The 15,389-nt window shown below is 47.7% G+C and overlaps 1 protein-coding gene across 2 annotated transcripts in view; it reads left to right on the forward strand.

Moving 5' to 3' along the window:
- Nucleotides 1-15,389, forward strand: part of ATL2 (atlastin GTPase 2) — a 653,233-nt gene that overhangs the window by 418,482 nt on the left and 219,362 nt on the right. For both annotated transcript variants that reach the window (XM_085612325.1, XM_085612324.1), the window contains exon 7: nt 4,702-4,794. In XM_085612325.1, coding sequence (XP_085468451.1) covers nt 4,702-4,794 — 93 coding nt within the window. The remainder of the gene's footprint in view (nt 1-4,701; nt 4,795-15,389) is intronic.

The raw sequence follows: 15,389 nt of genomic DNA on the forward strand, positions 1-15,389 counted from the left end.
TGGTGTTGGTAGACGGTCGTACCAATCGCTCTCTGCAGGGGTGCAACACCAAGAACCTTTCCAAAGGGCTGCCGTTCCTAGAGCAGATTCCTCAAATAGTTATGACGGTGGACGCATCGCTCTCCGGCTGGGGAGCTTACCTACTACATCACACCATGCAGGGCAGGTGGACACCTCAACAAAAGTTACTCCACATCAATCACCTGGAGTTACTAGCCATACTTCTAGCTTTAAAAGCATTTCAAAAACACATATCAGGCAAGGCTGTCTTAGTCCGCACAGACAACATGACAGCCATGTATTATATACAAAAACAAGGCGGAACACACTCTCTGCAGCTCTCTCAGCTGGCACAGAACATATGGAGGTGGGCTATACCTCAGAACAGTTTTCTTCTAGCCCAACATGTCCCAGGAGTCAAACACCATAGCCGATCTGTTGAGCCGTCAAACACAACAGATCCACGAGTGGGAACTTCGTCCACAAGTTCTTCAACCGATTTTTCAAACATGGGGGCAACCACAGATGGACCTCATGGCCATCCAAGAAAACCTCAAATGCCCAAGCTTAGCCGCCAGATATCCTCACCCATTGTCCAAAGGCAATGCGATATGGATGAACTGGTCAGGCAGATTTGCGTACGCTTTTCCGCCTCTCCCACTCTTTCCGCTAGTGGTGCGCAAACTACAGCAACACTCCTTAACGCTCATCCTAGTTGCTCCAACTTGGGCCAGACAACCATGGTGCACCACATTGCTGGAACTCTCTGTAGTTCCGCACCAAAAATTACACCTCTCTCTCTCCACGCCTCTTAACCCAGAACCATGGAGAGATCCAACACCCAGACCCAGCTCAGCTCAACCTAACGATCTGGCTCCTGAAGTCCTAGAGTTCGATTACCTTAACCTGCCTAATGACTGTATGAACGTCATTAAAGAAGCTAGACGACCTACCACTAGAGCATGCTATGCAGCCAAGTGGAAACTATTTGTAATATACTGTCATAACACCGATCCCCTAGATGCGTCTATCCAACACATCATAGGCTACTTGCTACACCTCCAAAGGTGCAACTTAGCCTACACGTCTATTAGACTGCATCTTGATGCCAATGCAGCATATATAGAGTACCTGCCATAAAGGCCTATACGGTGGGACTCAAAAGAATAACCCCCCCCCCCCCCCCCCCCCCCCCCCAGATACCACCTTCATCTGTGTGGAATTTAAACATCTTTCTCACAAGACTAATGGGGCCTCCACTTGAACTTCTACATAAATGTGAGCTACAATTCTTAACATGGGGAAACTGCTTTCCTAGTAGCCAATACTTCTCTACGAAGAGTTAGCGAACTAGAAGCACTAACCATTCAGGAACCCTTTCTGCAGATGCATCATAATAAGGTGGTTCTCCGAACTAATCCGAAATTCCTCCCTAAATTCATTTTTCCCTTCCACCTCAATCTGTAGAGCTGCCTGTATTCTTCTCACAGCCACAAACAGTCTCAGAAAGAGCTCTTCACACCTTAGATGTCAAAAGATCACTCCTGTACTACATAGAGAACACAACCTTTTCGTAAGACCAAACAACTATTTGTGTCTTTCTCACCTCCACACAAAGGCAACCCATATGAAAATCAGGGATAGCTAGGTGGATTGTCAAATACATACAAATTTGCTACCTCAAAGCCCACTCTACACGAAAGATAGGGGCTTCAATGGCATTTTTAGGGAACATTCCCTTAGATGATATCTGCAGAGCAGCTACATGGTCTACACCGCACACATTCACAGAACACTATTGTGTAGATGTGCAAACTAAACAGGCTAGTGTGGGCCAAGCTGTACTCAAAACACTATTTCAAACTACTGCAACAGATACTGGTGGTCGCCGCTAGGAGGGGATACTGCTATACAATCTATGCATAGAGTGTAATCTACAGCTCATATGCCTCGAACGGAATAAGCTACTTACCAGTATGCGTCTGTTCTTGGCATGTAGAGCTACACACGCCCAGCCGCCTCCCCGGCTACCTTTATCTGTTCCAGTATTATATTATTTAGATACAGCATACATGGGCATCTTTCCTGTTTCTTACAAAACTCCATTTCCCCACTGGCGAAAAACAATCTGAGGATGGAGCCGATGCCCATGCACGCTATGATCCAAGGGAGGATCAGCTGGGTGCATGTGCTGTTTTGGCGTTGGGTGCCCTGTTTTCAATGGGGATTGCCGTTTTTGTTTTTTAGCTGCAGGCTCGGTCATGGAAGTCTTCTAGGAGGAACCAACAGCTGGACACGTAAATTGGAGGGCTTGGGGGATGTAGGTGCACCTAAGGTTCTCTTTTGCAGGGCAGCTGGATGCAGTGGTGTCTTTTGAGGTTTGATTTCACCTTACAAGGCCACTCGCGGTTGGGTGGGGTCAATGTGCAGAGGCTGCAGGTGACGTTGAGGAGTCCTGGAGTGGTCAACTCATGATGGACTCTGACTGGAGTGCTGGGGGTCCTCGCTGGGACTGGTGGCCCACTCGGGCCGTAGACGTCTGGTGCAATGGTGGTTCCAGGCATCAGGTTTCTTTGTCCTCAGCAGGCTTGGAGTCTTTCTTGGCTGTTTCTTTTGAACAGAGCTGCTGTTCCTTTTGAACAGAGCTGCTGTTCACAGGAGACCAGTCTTTGTTGAAGGCAGTCAGTCCTCCCAGGGGTTCTGGAGGTCGCTGGCTGCAGGTCACGGCGACTTTTACCGCAGGATCTCTGGAAACTGCAGATGGGCCGGTGGGGCTGGTGCCAAGTCAGTTTTTCTCTGCAGTCTCTTCTGCTGGCGTCTTCTTTTGTCGTCCTTTTTAGGTTGCAGGAATCTGTTTTCTTGGTTCAGGGCTGCCCCTTAATACAGTATTTAGGGGGCGTTTTAGGGGTCCCGAGGTCAGTAACCAGTGGACTACTGACCTTAGGGTGACTACACCCGTGGTGTGCTCACCCTACTTAGGGGAGTGGGCACAACCCCTTATCCTGATTGGAGAGTGCCTCCCATCTGCAGGATGGCAGTCACTGAAGAGTGGGCTTCACCTTGCCTCCCCCACCTGAGGGGTTGAGTTGGCAGAGGTGGGCAAACCTGGGCTGTGGTAATTTTTATCACCTGTCTTCCTGCCGGAAAGGAGGGAAGACAGGAAGGCGGCCTGCTCCTGATAGCAGGAGAGGCTAGGAGTCACATTACAAAGGCAGCAAGGCCTTTCAAGCTCCCCTGCCACAGATTGCTCTTCCCGGCCTGCGGGAGGTGTGACCACCTTTATCTGGGAAAATCTTTGTTCCTGGGCTCAGGGAGTTTAGGCTCCAAGTCCAGGGGCCCAGAAACATGTCATGTGGTGGCAGGCTGTTGTGTGCCAGTCGGAGAACTCACCAGAGGGTGGTTGTTTTTCAGGGGAATCTCTAAGAAGCCCTCCGAGTGCATTTTTCATTAAATCCCACACTGGCATCAGTGTGGGTTTAATGTGCTGGGAAGTCTGATAACAGACTTCCAGTTTTCAGTAGTGCCATTATGGTGCTGTGGAGTTCGTAATGACAAACTCCGGACAATGTAGGGGTATAGTGCTCATGCACCTGTAGCCTCACCACTGGTATAGTGCACCCAGCTAGAGGGGTGGCTGACCTATGCCAGGGCAGTGAGTTGTAGGCATGGCACACAGGGATGTGTACCATGTCGACTCTTCACTTTGTTCTGTACCAAAACATGCAGCCTGCTGTGTGTATGCGGGGGGGTTTGTGTGCGGGGGGGTTGTGTGTGTGAGCGTGGATTTGTGTGCGTGCGTTTGTGTGCGCTTGGGTTTTGGGGAAAGAACTCAGGCCTTGGGAACCTGATTGACAGGGACCTAGGGCACATCAAGTCAAAGTGCATCAGTAGTCTGGCAAAAAGTGTGTGGAGGGGGTTACTTCAACAGAAACCCAGCTCCCTACAATATTGGGTTGGTAATATAGCAGTGCATCGACATGCAAACTGATTTAAACCATATAAGTTATTTGTAATGTCGATAACACTATCCAGTGTTGTGGACGTTGATAGACCACCATGAAATCCATCCTATCTAGGATTCAACACACAGCATCCTCACCCCCCCCCCCCCCCACATCCTCCACCCACACACACATTGACACAAATGTAAATTAGGATTGTGTTCGCAATTCACAGATTTCTTAGACCAGCACCACGCTTAGTCTTCAAAATCCACCAGGATGAAACCCCAAAGCTCTGGCATAACGTGTATACAAGTATCAGTGGACGAAGGCACATTGATTCTGACCTCACCAACCCACCAAAATTATGTTCATTAATGTTTTGGCTTATGCTTTTCAAATAAAGATGACAAGTCACATTACATAAAGCAAAAATCAAAGTTTTTTTGCTTGTGCTTTGAATGTAGCAAATTGTGCCTGTTACACTTTAATGATAAAATTGATGTGCCTATATAAACTTGCATTTTTTTTTTTTTTTTAAGTTTCTAAAAAAGGATTGTAGAGGTTTTGAAAATGCGGAAATTTATTCTGTCTGCTCAGTGGCTCTCTGTCTATAGTGAAAGGGCCAGCATACATGATACCAGAATTTTAGTGATAAATAACTGGTTTTATTTATTGAGGTGCAAAAGCAGGACATTGTAATTCACTGCTAGCATTTGTACAAAAATGAAATACTAATGATTGTTTTCTCCTCATGTAGACATTAATGTTCTTAATAAGAGATTGGAGCTATCCTTATGAGCATCCGTATGGTTTGGAAGGAGGAAGCAAGTTTTTGGAAAAGAGGTTGCAGGTAAATGATGGATTAACGTAATTTCAGTTCTGTGAGTCTTGTGTGTGAGATGGGGGTGGGACCATTCATGCATTCAGTGTTTTGATATTTTCTGTGTTACAACGCTTAACCCCTTCAGTGCCACGCCCTTTCCCCCTCCTGTGCTGGGCGTTGCACTAGTGGGTGGGGTTCATGACGAGATAGTCTCGTCATGGGCACAGCGCAACCGTGCTCCATGACGAGACTATCTCGTCATGGGCACTGAAGAGGTTAATTGAGATATGCTTATTTTTGTTTCCCCAGGCCACCTGTTTGGAAGAGTTGTGTTGAAATGCTTACAAATTAATGCTGTAGTTACTCAGATGAACATTGGACTCAATCTTCACACTGTTGTTCGTCCTAAAAGTTCTGTTGTAGCAGTAGATCTATATATGAACTAGAGCATTTTATATTGTATGCACTAGAAATTGCACCAACAAAACATTTTAACTCTGCTACTTTTGACCGTGCAGTTGCTGCTCTTCAAACTCCACACCCTCTAGTGCTTTTTCACTTGGTTGGGTAACGGAGTGAAGAATGAAGCACAGTTTCATTCTTTACCCTCCTCCCATGTGTCACGCTAGCGAAAACCTGCTGGTGGTGCTCTCTTGTCCTGTCTGAGGTATGCATCCCTACAGATCTTGGGGAATATGCACCCTTCTCCCAGCAACACAAGTAAATGTTCTGCGTGGCCAGAATTTTGAGTGGATCCATAGTCCATGAGGACCATAGCACCATATATTGGAATCCCACACATCTGGACATTTGTGTGTTTGATGCTTTTATTTCTTGCCATATATAATCAAAGATAAGTTTGTCATGAACTTCAGCAGCATTCTATGTTCCTTAAATGTAAGGAATGTTTTCTGATAGAGACTTGTAGCCACTGATGGCTTACCTTAGAATATTCCTGAGCTGTCAGACTGGATCTGGAAAATCATGAGCAGTACCGCTTCCTGCTGGTAGGTGGCATTGATCGGCTCCTTGACCGCATCCGCTCCGAATGTGACTTGCATGGTGCCTGCATAGGCGCCACCACAGTGCTAAAATCAGTTATTTTATTTCTGCGTCATCAGCGCAGATCTAGAGATAGCTACCTCAGTCCTTTTTGAAGGGGGACATTTTTTTCAATGTTTTGTAGACCCTTTTTGAGCTTTTTGCTCCCAGTGTACATAGGAATGCCCACTAAAAAACCTAAACCCTTTGGTTTCTGTCACAGACTGATGGTTGCCTCTGGTGCCTGTTGCTGGGCCTCGACTTCAAAGCCTTTCCTGACTGCTGTGCTGTTCGGTAGCATTCCCTGAAGCTTCTGTCTGATCGCCCAATGCCAGTTGACTCCAGGTCCCGGTCCCAGAGCTGTACCTCACACTCAGTCATTGTCAGTTAAGTTTCACAAGACATCAAAAGAAATGTAAGCAGTAACCTTCACTGTTTAGTCAGTTTTCAGACGAGCTGTGGAAACAGTCACAGATATAGGCTCTGCCTCCACACATTAGACAGTCTGTATCTGCTCCGCGCCTCCCAGAATTATCGGAGCCGGAGTGATGACCGTCTAGTTAAGAGGTTTATGAAGCCATGCCTCTCGTATTTGGGAGGGCCAACCCCACTGAAGTGCCTTGGACCTTATGTGTTTGGCAGGTGCCCCTATTGGATTCCTCCAAGCGGGTCTGCCCTCGGCTCAAGTTGGACTCTTTGGGTCCATCCTTTGATCCGGATCATCTCCAGTTGTGAGATGGTAACCTTCCCTGAAACCTGTACCAGTAAAGTCATTCCCGGCGGTGCTGAGCCCATAGTTATACCAGACTCTGATATGGAGCCGGACCAGCATCGCTCGACATCATCTCCGGTGCCAGTCGGAACTCTACCGTCTGAGCCATGGACTTCTCTTTTTTTGGTAGGCCTTATGAGGAATTTGATTGGGTGGGTATTATGAGGGTACTTATGGCTGCCCCAACTCCATAGAAGAGCCTGAAGATAACTGGTACGAGTAACGGGCAGATGCTAGTGGTTTGGATACCTCCCTAGATTCTGGCTTAGTCTCTCCTCCTAGTATGGCCATGGAGGCAAGGGCTTAATTTGCCATGGTGGTGAGGAGGGTGGCTGCAGTCCTGGACTTTACGCTGCCCTCTGTGGCAGTTAGGAAAATGGTTTTGATAGAGGTGCTTCAGCTGTAAGTCACCCCCCCCACAAAACCCCTTCTTCCTTTTTACAACTCCTTCACTGATGTCTTGCATGGGCAAAGCCCTGCACAGGGGCTCCTGTACACAGGACAATTGCCTGCTGCCAGCTCCTGGGGACCCTGCTTTCCTCACCCAGCACCTCACCCCGGAGAGCCTTGTTGTCTAGGTCTTCACATCCAAAGTCAACACTGCGTGTTCCCTACCACACCAGCATATAGGGAATCTAAGACGCTGGCCACCTTCAGCAAACGGATATTCTCTTCCGCCAGCCTTGCACTGCGGTCTGTGAACACAACATGCCTCATATTACCCCCACTGCAGTGTCCAACCCCGGCATCTTCCAAAGGCCTTTAGTTTGCCCTCTCATCACAGACAAGTGGTCGGTGGCAGTGTCATGCACCACTTGCCCCGCTGGCATTCCAGACCATCAGACAAATGGATGCTTCAAATTGTTCAGTGGGGTTATACCCTTTCATCCACCAAAACCCCATTTCCCCTTCTACCATCCTCAGACTGGCTGATGGAGGACCACCTCTCCCTGCTCAGTCAGGAAGCGCAGGCTCTCTCTTGGCCAAAGAAGCAATCGAGAGGATGTAGACATCAGAAGTAGGTCTTGGTTGTTAATCTCCTTATTTCCTAGTGCCCAAAAAGGATGGAGGCCTGCATCTTATGCTAGTCCTGCGCCCTCTCAACTTCTTCATGAAGGAGGAATTCAAGATGCTCTTGGTAGCACAGGTCCTGTCTGCTCTGAAGACTGGATGGCAGCATTGGACTTACAGGACACCTATTTTTATATATACCCATCCAGCCTGCCCACAGGCATTGTTGCTGGGATTCTGCTCATACACAGAACTATGCACAAGAAAACAGGACCTCAGTAGATAGAGCTGTACCTCCCACCAAATCAGTACCCAAAATCCCAACCGACTAGCAATAGTGTCTCATTCGGTCTCCTACAAATATCAAGAAGCTACGACTGTTTAGACAGCCAAGAACATGAGCACTCTCTACTCATCTGAGTCGCGGGAACAAGACAATCTTTCGCTCTCTAGTACTTGTCCACAATAAGAATAATCAGTCACTAAAGTTCAAAACGTTTATTTTGTCTATAGTGATTCATAAAACAGTATGCGATCCACGACCAGCAGCAAAATGCATAAAGCCTACATCATTAGCATTGTTACAATACCATAGAATACAAAAGGAGTCATCATTTTATAAAGACTGTGAAAAAGGCAAAATGATTAGGCCTAATCACCCTCCCCTTGGCAGTAAGAAGTTATTTTATATAACAGAAGATCTCTTAGGCGTTATTAGCAGACCCCCTACCTGAAAGCCTAAAAGCAAATGTTTACATCATAGGAACAGCAGAGCTCAGCTCCATGGAACAGCTTTCTTAGTGTGTTTTTCATAAACATGCAACAACGCTATATTAAAGCACGGTTCTTTCATATTGCAGCTGATGGTAACATGTTTTGTCTAGTTAATAGGGACTGACCAGAACAGAATAACAAGAGACATTGTTGATCGATCTTGCACATTGTTCAGACGGATTTTGAAGGGAAAGTTGAGAACGTGAAAAACAATCTATCATGTACAGGGCAGAGGCAAAGTGTCGCGAAAACAAACTCTAGCAGAGGCTTGCGCAAAAGCAGCAGCATATGGCAAGCAAAATGTATGTCCTCCCGAAATAAAAAAAACAGCAGGAATTGTAATTTTTTCAAAGTAGAAGGTGGTTGCAAATGTGCACATCTCTCCAGGAAGTGAGGTGCCAAAGCCTTTCCCTCATTATTGAGCTCATTGCCCAAAAAGAGCACTGCCAAATGGGCAATGTGTGACTTAGCAAAATTGAATTTATAACCGTAGTCGGCAAAAGACAATATTTATGTGGTCGACTCGGTCAAGATGCGGCGTGAGGTAGTCATCAGTCAAATAGATGTCATCAACGTACGACAAGGTCTTAGGATCAATGTCATGCAACTAAGACACTACGCATGCCGCAAGTGCCCCGGGACTATTCTTATACAATCGTGTAACTTTTGTTCGAGGCATATGAGCTGCAGATTACACACTATGCATAGATCGCCATCTGGTGTTGGGCCCATATGTTTGCACTTGTTTTTGTCTTGGAAAGTCTTTGGAAGTCACAAGGTAGGTGACTCCTCCTTTGGATCATAGTGCGCATGGGCATCGGCTCCATCCTCAGATTGTTTTTTTCCGCCATAGGGCTCGGATGTGTTCTCGCGCGCCAGTTAGGAACCGTTCAGTTTTCTCTTTCGACGCGCAATCCTTTCCATCTCGACAGTATTGTTTGAATCGCGTTTTCCCACTCCACGCGACCTTTCAACTTTGAAGTCTTCGATTCCGGTCGTCGACGAAGGCCTTCGGGCCTACCTGGGCCTCATCTCCAGCTCACGGAAAGGGCGCCATTCAAAAAGTGTCCTCGATGTGGGTCGAAGTTTCCCCACACCAACCTACATGAGGTGTGTAACCTCTGCCTCTCACCGGAGTAAGAGGCCAGAGACTGTCCAGCTTGCGCCTCCTTCCGCTCCAAGAAAACGATCCGGGACCGACGAGCTAGAACAATGGCTCGCTCGTCATCTTCGATCCCCGACGACCTCTTCCAGGAAGGCGTCTATGTTCCGGAGCAAGTTCGGATCGAAGAAGCCATCATCAGCGCCTCCAAAGCAGATGACTCCGACGTAGAGGACATCAATCCAGCTCAAAGGGCCGGGAGTACAGACGTCGACCCCCGACCCAAACCCCCCCCTCTCCATTAAGGATCCCTTCTCCTCTTCCTCCTCCCCCCTCCTCCACCCCCACCACACCGCTCTCCTACACCATCACCTACCCCAGTAGATGATAACACCTCAGATGATGCAGAGGGAGGTGCGGGCGATCAACCCCTCGGGGACCCTACCCCTACTGGCTCATCACACCCCTGGGATGATTAGTGTCCCCGACGTCCCTTACACCCCACAAGATGACATCTATCCCTCCAGGCCTTCCCCTCCGGAGGACAATATCGACTTCAACCAGCTCCTTCACAGAGCTACCCAGTACCACAAGGTTGCCCTTCATACAGACCCAGTAGAGGAAGATTTTCTCATGGACACTTTCAACACCACACAAAGGTCCACAGCAACTTTACCCATGCTTAAAGGGGTCATTAAGCATCCACCAGAGATCTTCAAAGACCCAGTCAGGGCTCGAGTCATCAACCCGAGAATAGAAAAAAAAGTAGAAGGCTGCTTCTACTGATCTAGCATACATTAAAGGCCCCGCACCACTAGACTCCTTGGTAGTCTCTAATGCAAGGAAGAGAGCCAATTCCCAAACATCAGGTGACACACCACCACCGGATAAGGAATCTGAACTTCTGGACGCTTCTGGCAAACGCACAGCGTCACAGGCAGCAAACATATGGCGCATTGCTAATACCCAAGCGCTGTTAGCCAGGTATGACAGGGCACATTATGATGAACTTGAGTCCATAATGCAGCACCTCCCTGATTGGTATAAAACAGGGCCAATGAACTCATACAGGAAGGTAAAACCATCACTAACACCTCCATCCGTTATGCCTTAGATGCAGCAGATACAGCCTCAAGGGCAATAAACACCAGTGTCCTTCTCCGCAGGCATGCCTGGTTACGCATTTCAGGTTTTAAACCTGAAGTCCAGAGTTCCATATTCAATCAGTCATTCGATGAGCAACACCTATTTGGCCCCAATGTGGACGTATCACTAGAGAAAATGAAAAAGGATACAGGCACAGCCAAATCTATGGGAGCCTTGCAGTCGCAAGCTCCCAGACGGTCTTTTCGTCGCTCATCCTTCCGAAGCACCCACAGAGGCTACTCCTCTAATAGCCCCTCCCACCCAGTCCACCTTTACTAGAGGTTACCAAAGGGGTGGTTGCAGGGGGAAAAACAGCAAAGGCAGAGGCAAAAACAACTCCCGCTCTGCCCCCACCCCCACCCCATGACTTCCCTCCACTTCCCCCAGACCATTCCACTCCAGTCTTCCCCCAGAATTCCTCCCTGCCTGGGCTAACATCACTTCAGACAGGTGGGTGCAACAGATAATTCAATCAGGCTACTGTCTCGAACTAACATCTACCCCCCCCCCCCCAGCATACCGCCCAAACAGCGTCCAATGTCACAAGAACATTTGTCACTGCTAAAGCAGGAGGTAATCTCCCTCCTGCAAAAAAGTGCAATAGAACCAGTTCGCCTGCACCAACAAAACAAAGGAGTTTACTCCCTCTATTTTCTCATACCAAAAAAGGACTGTTCTCTAAGGCCTATTCTAGACCTCAGACCTCTAAACCTATACATACTCAGACCATTTCCAAATGGTCACACTCCAGCAGGTCCTTCCTCTGCTTTCACAGGGCGACTTCCTTGCTACCCTAGTCCTCCAGAATGCCTATTTCCACGTTCCCATTCACAATGCTCACAGGAAATATCTCAGATTTGTATTGGACGGTCAGCACTATCAATTCAAAGTACTCCCATTCGGAGTCACCACAGCATCTAGAGTGTTTACCAAGTGCCTAGCGGTGGTGGCAGCACACCTAAGAAGACAGCACATACACGTCTTCCCATATCTGGATGACTGGCTCATAAAAGCCAGCTCATACAATCAGTGTGTACAACACACTCACGCCACTATTCAACAACTTCACGACCTGGGGTTCACAGTAAACCACGCCAAGTCCCAGCTGCAACCGTCCCACACGCAACAATACCTCGGTGCCACAATAGACACCAAGGGCGCTAGCCTATCCCAGTCCCGCCAGGATAGCAAGCATGTAAACCCTTCTCACCAAATTCCAACCGCAACACACTCTTCCAGCTACAGTGTGCATGCAACTCATAGGGATGATGGCCTCTTGCATATTCTTAGTGCCTCATGCAAGACTCCAGATGCGTCCTCTCCAAGAGTGCTTAGCACGCCAATGGAATCCGGCTCAAGGTCAGTTAACAGATCTGGTGTTGGTGGATGGTCGTACTCATCGCTCTCTGCAGTGGTGGAACACCAAGAACCTTACCATAGGGCGACCGTTCCTAGAGCCGATTCCTCAAATAGTTATGACGGCAGACGCATCGCTCTCTGGCTGGGGAGCTCACCTACTACATCACACCATGCAGGGAGGCCTGGCTACCTTCATCTGTTCCAGTATTATCTTATTTAGATACAGCATACAAGGGCATATTTCCTGTTTCTTTCACAAACTCAATTTCCCTGCTGGCGAAACACAATCGGAGGATGGAGCCGATGCGCACTATGATCCAAAGGTGGAGTCCCCTACCTCTTGACTTTCCAAGACAAAAACAAGTGCAAACATCCAGGCCCAACACCAGATGGCGATATATGAATAGTGTGTAGATCTGCAGCTCTACGTTCCAAGAACAGATGCATACTGGTAAGTAGCATATTCCTTCTGATTTCCGACGGCACTGAATGCTGTCAAGTCACTACTCGCACGTCGAGATTGTGGCTGTAGAAACCATTGGAAATGTAATGTGGTGTTTTGTATTTTTTACGGACAGTATTATTCACCAGCGCCTAGCTGTGTGTGTTTTGCACCGCAAAGGTGCAGCAATGGCTGTTCAAATTTCTATAATCCAATACAATCCTAAATGAACCATCAGGTTTAGGGACAGTAAAGAGAGGAGTTTTCATAGGTGATGTACATGACTCAATTACCCCCTGATACTCCAACTCTCTAAGAATGTCAAAAACTGAAGCTTTCGCTTCACGTTTGATGGGATAGTGTGGTTGTGGCATAGAGCGCAACGGTATTTCATGAGCCGGTGAATCAACATCCCAACCCACCTGATTGCGATATACCGTCGGACCAAGGCCAAAGCCCATTCCTCTGCGAAGACCTGCGCTTGGTCCTCAGGGACACAACGTTAAAAACTCGAAGTATCACATCTTCCCCTGGAAGAGGCTAACACAAAGGGTGGAGGCCAATCTCTCTCTGCCAACAACATGTCATGCAGCAGTAAGATTCTCCCAGAAAACCCCTTTAACAGGATGCTGGATATCACCTTCAATTTGGAAAAGGACTTCGTAGAGTCTATCCGAGAGGGCAACTCTGGTATCTGCAGTCTCAATTGTAATAAAAGTGTCAGTTGCTGTCACATCCAGACTGGGACGCAGAACCTACCTGACTATGGAAACTTCTGTCGAGCCGTGTCACTGCCCATGTCCAATCCAGGAGTCGCATTCTCACCGTCTGTGGCATATCTCGCTGTTAAAGCGGCAATGTTTTTCTTTCGAAAAGGTCTGGTACGAGGGAAATCACCCTGCTTGCCCTTGACTTTAAACTGTCGAGGCTGTTCACGAAGTTGTGACGTAGGTTGACTTCTACCCCGATCCTGGCGATGACCTCCACCGACTTGTGAACCTGATCAGGAATGAAATCTATCAGAAGACTTAATTTTAGCTTGATCGCTCAAGTCATAAGTACGTTCAGAAGCCTAAGGGGTCGGTGAACTTGCACGCAAACTCTGCTTCTGCTGTTGGGAACCTAGTTTCCTATTTCTTTGCTAATTCTTTTTAGGAAAGAAAGGGCGCCCATCCTTATCAGGCTGGGCCTTCTGTTGATTTAGAGACTGCGTTTGAGTCGTAGGCTTAATTTACAGTCTATTGGGGCCTATGGTTTTATAAGCTTTCGCAATAATCTTAGATAATTCTTGTGGTCTCAGCCTCTGCAACCGCTTCTAAGCGGTTTGCTACTTGAAAGCTAACAGCATCGCCTTTGACATTTGCAAGGATCATATCCGCAACCACATCGAACGCCCCCACCAGTCTCATCTCCAGCTAGTCAGCCGCTTCGGCGCCATGTTCATCTTTAATGCGCTTATTCACAGAGGAGAGTACAGTCATGGAGGGAGTGCTGAAATACATAGAATATACCGTTGCAAACACCCTCCCCAGGTGTTACAATCAGCAAATCTGGAATTAAGTCTCTAGGTAAACTAATAGTTAAGATCCTGTTTCTCTCCACAGGAGTGTATTAGGAAATACAGCTTCTATCTGTCCAAATTTCTCGGTAAGCCAATAAGGGAATTCATCCTTATTCTGGGGGCGCTTGCCCATGACAGAATTAACAATAATGGGACTGATGGTCACGCCACCAGGACCCGCAGGTTGTACAGCAGCGCCAGGTGGTGCCACCTAGATGGTGTGGGTAACGTACTGTATTACAGCTCTATATACGCGTATTAAAGTGTAGAAGACGCGGAGCTCTGCCAGAGATGCATATGTAAAAGCGTGTGGGTTAAACCCAGCCAAAACGGGCCATGTGGCCCCATCTATAGACAAGGGGCCTAAACGGACTGCTGGTATTGGGTGAGGAAGGGCGCCATTAAACCAAATACGGTGTTGCCAAGCTGTAAGCGGAATCTCAAGAGCTCTATAAGGCTGATACTGCTGAGGAACGGCAGTGAGAGTATATGTGTGAAACACATATCGGTTTCCATCCACCGCTGGAAAGGTGACCCAAGAACAAAAAACGTCAAACTGGTGAGCCGGATCGTCTCCCACAACGAAAATTAGTCTAATGTGCCCTCTGCTGTGAGCCCGAATATCAACCACAGCCATTATAGAGAAGAAAGTACAACAACTTAAAGAATGGCAGCACAAAGTCGGGTTATAAGAAAATAAATAACCTTTTAAAACTTAAAGCTTGAATAAACCTATAAAAATGTCAATATAGGAGGTTTCACCGTCACCACTGTCTCCGGAAACAGAAGTGAAGGGGATTGTGGACCAGCACAAGCACTACTCAAGCGTCTCGCAGATGAGAACCAGACCAAACATTGGTGGCGCCATGTTGAGGGGATTCTGCTCATACACAACTATGCACAAGAAAACAGGTCCTCCGTAGATAAGGATGTACCTCCTACCACATCAGTAGCCAAAATCCCAACCGACTAGTAATAGTGTCTCATTCGGTCTCCAGGGCAGAGGCAAAGTGTCGCAAAAAAAACTCTAGGAGAGGCATGCTCAAAAGCAGCAGCATATGGCAAGCAAAACTCATGCTAACTTAGCAAAGTCTGCAATGTATCTAAGGGCCCCATATAACCGCATTACCTGCTGTTCACAAACTTTCAGTTCCCTGTGCTCCCTTTCAGCTTTACCATCGTCTCTGGGTGTTCACAGAGGAGATGATGATGGTGGTCCCAACCCATCTGCAGAAGACAGGGGTTCTAGTCTACCCCACCTATACGACTGGCTGTTGAAGGCGTGCTCACCCCAGGCAATTGTCTCCTACCTCCAGACTATGGTGGACCTCCGGGATTCACTAGGGTTCACTATCAACGTGGCAAAGTCACACCTCACTACTCTGAAGCTCCCTTTCATCGGAGCTACTCTGGA

The sequence above is a fragment of the Triturus cristatus genome, chromosome 6 (genome assembly GCF_964204655.1).
Source record: "Triturus cristatus chromosome 6, aTriCri1.1, whole genome shotgun sequence".
Classification (NCBI taxonomy): domain Eukaryota; kingdom Metazoa; phylum Chordata; class Amphibia; order Caudata; family Salamandridae; genus Triturus; species Triturus cristatus.